The sequence below is a fragment of the Lutra lutra genome, chromosome 9 (assembly GCF_902655055.1).
Source record: "Lutra lutra chromosome 9, mLutLut1.2, whole genome shotgun sequence".
NCBI lineage: Eukaryota > Metazoa > Chordata > Mammalia > Carnivora > Mustelidae > Lutra > Lutra lutra.
The window spans coordinates 48,245,794-48,251,793 of record NC_062286.1 but is presented as its reverse complement, the minus strand read 5'-3'; the positions used below and the strand labels follow the sequence as shown (position 1 = coordinate 48,251,793).

At 39.3% G+C, this 6,000-nt stretch overlaps 1 protein-coding gene across 1 annotated transcript in view; it reads right to left on the bottom strand.

Moving 5' to 3' along the window:
- Positions 1 to 480: 480 nt before the first annotated feature.
- LRRTM4 (leucine rich repeat transmembrane neuronal 4) overlaps positions 481 to 6,000 on the bottom strand; it is a 1,027,999-nt gene continuing 1,022,479 nt past the window's right edge. Inside the window, 1 exon segment of the mRNA XM_053447877.1 lies at positions 481 to 1,049. Within this exon segment, the coding sequence (XP_053303852.1) occupies positions 828 to 1,049 (222 nt within the window). The 3' untranslated portion in view covers positions 481 to 827.

Genomic DNA, 6,000 nt, shown 5'->3' with positions numbered 1-6,000 from the left:
GTCTATACAGATCCCATTCAGAATTCTTACACAGTGAAAACTCACAGGAGGACTTCCAGTAGGAGGAAAAAAAAAAAAAAGGCAAAACTCTTCCTACTATGTGTCCTGAAGGACCATTCACCCAGATTTTACTGGATTTTCATTCCAGTAGTTTTGCCAAACTCTGTGGTCAACTTCGTTTCTTTGTGGTCTGTAATAAAGCAGATTTTCTTTTGGTACAATATAAGCTTTAATGCCCATGTTTAGAATTGGAAACAGAATCACTTGACCAGGAAAAAAGAAAAGAAAGTGAAAAATAAAGCAAACCAAATAGGAACAAACAGCATTTTAGAGGGAAAATGAAGGAAAGCAATTGAAATCAAGTCTGTGAAAGTTACACACACCTAACAAGGAAAATTGTTCTGTTTCCCCAATTCCCCCCGCCTCCCCAGCCCCAGGTCCTCCCCCACCCACCCCTGTGGTTCTCCAGCCCAGGAACCATGCAGTGTAGAAAAAGCAAATATACAAACAAACCTATACGTAGCTAGGGTGAAATCTATTTTTATAAGAACTTGACACTTTGACTATTTACATCCAGGAGCATTTCTGTTTTATGTTTTGAAGCAAAGAAAGTCCCGTAGTTCTCCTGGTTATGCTGCAGGTGCATCCGCGGCCCTCTCTCAGCAGTTTTGTTTTTTCCTCTCCTCTATGTCCTAAGTGTTTATTTAACAGGCACGATGAGCCAGCTTGCTTGCACGATTGTGGACACCCATTCTCCTTTAAGAGGAAGCCCTCCCCCCACCCTGCCCCCCCAACCGAGGTCCCGCACTGAGGAGTCGGCTTTCGCGTTAGTTTGTTATTCTCTCCAGGTAAATGGCCGGCGCCGCCGACCTGGCGATGGTGGCGATGAAGCTGTGGTCGCGGCCGAGCTCCAGGCTGGGGGTTTCGTCCTGCTCGGGCGACACCGCTTCATAGCCCTTGCTGACGCGGAGCGGCTGGTGAGCCTGGCAGTAGCCGATCACAGGCGGGTCGTAGCTGTAATACGGCAAGGGCTTCACGTGGTGCGGGATCTGGTGTGAGAAGGACAAAGATTTAGGATTAGGAAAATGCCTTGGGAAGACAAGAAGAGGACGCTCTGAGGCTCCTGCTTTGAGCTCTTCCATGCTGTTTTAAGGCATCAACTGCTGATTCCGCTATTAACAGACACAAAACAAAATAAGGATTGTTAGTATGGAACTCGATATTGTTCTGTCCAGAGAGATAAGCCTCATAGACCATTTTATGTCCAAAGTGTGTGTATTTATTTATAAACCTTATATATGCACCTTGTATATAGCTGTGTGTGTGTGCACACATACATATATATACACTTTATAAAAATGTATGTATATACCTTGTTACATATACTGTTATAGAAAGTGTGTGTATATATACACACATATTTATAAACACATATATCCATTCATATACCGTTGTATATGAAATCATAAAGATTTTTCCATGCCCAGGCCTGTCCTCTATCTTTCTATCTATTGCCATAGAGAAAGTTAAGAACAACCTAAATTCCCATCAACAGGGAATTTGAAAATACATGAGGTAAATTCATACACTTGTTGACAGATAATACAAAGATTGGGGAGTGCCCATCTGTTATAATGTGGCAAGATAGGACATTAAGAGAAAACAATTAATTAAATAATATACAGTGTGATCCATTTTGTGTAAATGCAAATGTAAACATATGTAGAGTTTTTACTTTTAAAATATCTTTATATACAATTGAAATCTTTATTGAGGACATATATGTTTTACTTAACACTTTTAAAAAAATAATCTCAATTTCCTATAGATCATTTCTAACAATTCTATAAATTCTCAACAACAACAAAAAAACCTTTAAAATCATGAAAGCTGGCATATCCTTGTGTTCATAATATGTAATGCTCTTGATTTCAAGCTAACAGGCCAAATATGTGTCCGATGTTAGAATAATATACCTGAATAATTGGCTACAGAAATCCCTTTAATAGTAAAAGCTAAAAATATTAAAATTACAGTATTTTTTTTTTTTTTAAAGAGAGAGTGAGGGAGGAGGGGCAGAGGGAGAGAAAGAATATCAAGCAGGCTCTGCACCCAGCAAGGAGTCCAACATGGGCTTGATCACGACCTGAGCCAAAATTAAGAGTCAGAGGCTTAACCAACTGAGTCACCCAGGAGCCCCAAATTATAGTACTTTCGATGCTATGCAGCTTTTTATTAAACCACAAATTTCCAATAAAGAAAAATGTGTCATAAGCTCAGAGAAAGGAAAATGAGGATTGCTTAATTCTATTCCACTAGAGCATTTCTCATAATGCACTAGATCAGATCAGACACTCTTGGTCAACAGTCCACAGATAATAAAATTGCAAACACGGTCACTGTCCTGTCAGGCGAGAGTTGTGGCAGTTTAAACTATTGTCTCTCGGCTCCAACCCCCTGCTGTAGCTGGCTTTATCATGCCAGCCTGGGACTTTGCAAACCACATTGCCTCTTGACCTGCCTGTCCCTGTTAGACTTTGACAGTGGGCCCACTGGAGGAAGATGGCAAGAGTAGGGGAGATGGAGGGACTGCTCCCATGGTGGGCTGCCTCTGTTTCTTCCTGCTCCAGGGAGCTACCCCAACAACACCCCGTCACCGGGGAAGGCTGTAGCAATGCCTTCCCACAGTAGCCGGCCATTCCAGTTTATACAGTCTTCCTAACGTTTGATCCCACCATGTCCCCACAGAGTCTTCAGCACCAAGGAAATGTGAGGTGTATCTCCACAATGCTCCTTCTCTAAGCTCATAATGTTACAATTACAACCTCTCCATTTGGTCCTTTAGTCCCACAGGTGGTAGGGTGGCAGTTACTACCTGAAGTTGCTGTCTCTGTTACACTCTGGCATTTCTAGCCTTTGCATGAACTTAGCTAATAACTCTGCATGTTTTTAAAGATTTTATTTATTTATTGAGAGAGAGAATGAGAGAGAGAGAGTGTAGGTATGTGCATGCATGAGAAGGGGCAAAGGGGCAGAACAAAGGGGGCAGAGACAGAGGGAGAGGGAATCTCAAGCCAACTCCCCGCTTACCAGAGAGCCTGCCTGGGGGCTCAGTCCCACGACCCTGAGATCCTGACCTGAGCTGAAATTCAGAGTCAGATGCTCAACCCACTGAGCCACCAGGTGCCCCAACCACTGTATTTAATCAGCAATTCATGTGAAATGCTTTGTTAAAATAACTGATAGGTTGTTGTCTCCTGACTAGACTATATATGACTCTTTCTCTAGGTTAAACTACAGATATTGTTGTTATAATTTTATAATTTGGTAGTGAGTTTAAACCCCAAAGGTTTTACGTGTTAATTGTTCTGTAGGAAGTTAACCAGTCTTATGGCTAACTTGGCCACTTTATTTTAAGAATCCATTTCTCCTATTACTGTATAGATCCCTCAAAGGTTCTTCAAACTAGGTCTTATGTTTTCTCGCTGGTATCCCCATTAATGTGTTAAGGAAAATTTTGACAAGAATTCATTATCTGTTTGCACGAGAATTGTGTTTTAAACACCTCTATGCTTATTAAAAGTCACCTCCTCACATTTTTAAAAATAGAGATTAAAGCAATGTTTTCTGTGGAAGATCACAACTCATTAGGAGGTTATAAAATCAATTTAATGAATCCAGATAAACATTTTAAAAATTGAATTAACTAGAATAGAAAGTATTGGAGTGTCTCATGAGTAAGTTGCTTCATAAAAGTTTCATTTCAGGCACCTGGCTGGCTCAGTTGGTTAAGCGACTGCCTTCAGCTCAGGTCATGATCCCGGAGTCCCGGGATGGAGTCCCACGTTGGGTTCCCAGCTCCATGGGGAGTCTGCTTCTCCCTCTGACCTTCTTCCCAGTCCTGCTATCTCTCATTCTCTCTCAAATAAATAAAGAAAATCTTAAAAAAAAAAAAAAGTTTCATTTCAAATTTGTGTGTGTTCATAAGTATATGTCTATTGAGTTACCCTGTGATTTTTTTTTAAACTGGAAATCACAATGAAAGATGCTTGAAAAATATTCAAAGCACATAGTCAGACTATACTTTATTTTAATGTGATCATCAACAGCTGGATAAATTCCCATCCTTCATTTACTATTCTCTTTTTTTCTAACTCACATAATACAGTTTTTCTCAGTGAGTGAGGAAATTAAGCCAATGTATATTTCTTTATTTTTTGGATGAAATACCTTGATTTCTAATGGGAGGCAAACACTATTTTCAGCTAGTGTTAAGAAATAGTAAAGGAAAGATAATTTCTCATCAAACAAGATGTTGATATAGTCTGGAATATACAATTCTGCTCTCAAAAAATCTGAACAAAAATACATACTAGGTCAAATTTGTGATTGGTACAGAGATGTTTTAGACGTTGGACATTAATTTCTGTGCTGGCAGTGAGAACAAAGAACAAATTATAGGACAATATGGTTGGATTACTAGATAATAAATATAAAGTTAGATCTTCCCTGAATGTATAGTGGGTTTATTTTTTTTCTTTTTTTCTCACTTATATAGACTTCTCCCTATAAATCAGTTCAGGTCCAGACATGAAATGTTTGTCAGCAAATTCTATTTTAGGTCTCCTCATAGGATTTTACTGTGTGTCAGATAGGTAGAGATATTTGTGATTAGTGTCATGGGTCACCAAAACTCTGAAAAAGCATAGACATGAAACTACTTCATTGTGACATTTCAGCAGAAAGAATTTTATGAAGACCTTCTTAAGAGTCACATAGACCATTCTTGCTTTTTTATTGTTAATAGGTGGAATAATATAACTCTAAGCCATAAAAAAAATCACCAAATTATTTTCAGTGGCAACAACATTCCCTGCGCATAGAATCTTTGTTGACTTATTGTCTCCAAATTAGCCAAATTACTAAAAAAATAAAAATAAACATTAAGCCCTCTCACTCTTCATGCCTCTCTGCCTACTTGTGAACTCTCTGTCAAATAAATAAAATCTTAAAAAAAAGGGGGGTGCCTGGGTGGCTCAATGGGTTAAAGCCTCCGCCTTTGGCTCAGGTCATGGTCTCAGGGTCCTGGGATAGAGCCCCACATCGGGCTCTCTGCTCAGCGGGGAGCCTGCTTCCCCCCTCTCTCTCCATGCCTCTCTGCTTACTTGTGATCTCTCTGTCAAATAAATAAAATCTTTAAAAAATAAATAAAAAAATAAACATTAAGCACAGATTCTGGTTTTGTCCACTGTCTTGTAACCCCAGTGATAGTCCTCCTCTGGTCACCACAATAAGAAGAGGCTTGACCTACAAATATAGATGAATCACAAATGCAGAGAGAGACAGGGTCCCACAGACCGTACTAAAACCAGTTTAATTTACAGATGGAAACCATTAGCTCTTATGGGAACATTATTGAATTTTCAGTGTGAAGTCCCACAAGTTGAATAATAGGAAAGAACAATTTCATATCTAAGAAACTATGGCACTTATATTCAAACAAAGTTGATTCAAATGTCAAGGGACCTGTATTAACTACAGCACATCAGGTTTATATATCCATCATCTCTGAACTCAGAAAATTTGTTTTGCTATGACAGTCAGACCAGTTTATTTTTTACTTCAAGGAACAGAGGAACCTGCCATTTTCTCTGTTGTATTTGAGGTAGGCTTAGAACCTCCAGCAGGATAAAAAACATTGTAAAGCTCCCTCCTGCCCAACAGCCCAATAGCAAGAATTCAAAAGCTACGTGAACTGGCAGGCTCTGAAAGGATATCTGAGATGTTTGCTCATTTACTCTTAAAGTCTAGTCTGTGGGGCACTATGTAATCAACTGATTTTGTGGTTTCTGAGGAGCTGAGAGACTGAGGTCTTGTACTTTATAGTAATAATGTACAGTACATTAACCACCTGGGTCCCTGTGTGTATCATTGTTTCCTTTCCAGCAGTCAAAACAAAGTATCCTTCAGTTCCCCTTAATGTGTATTTGATATTTTTGT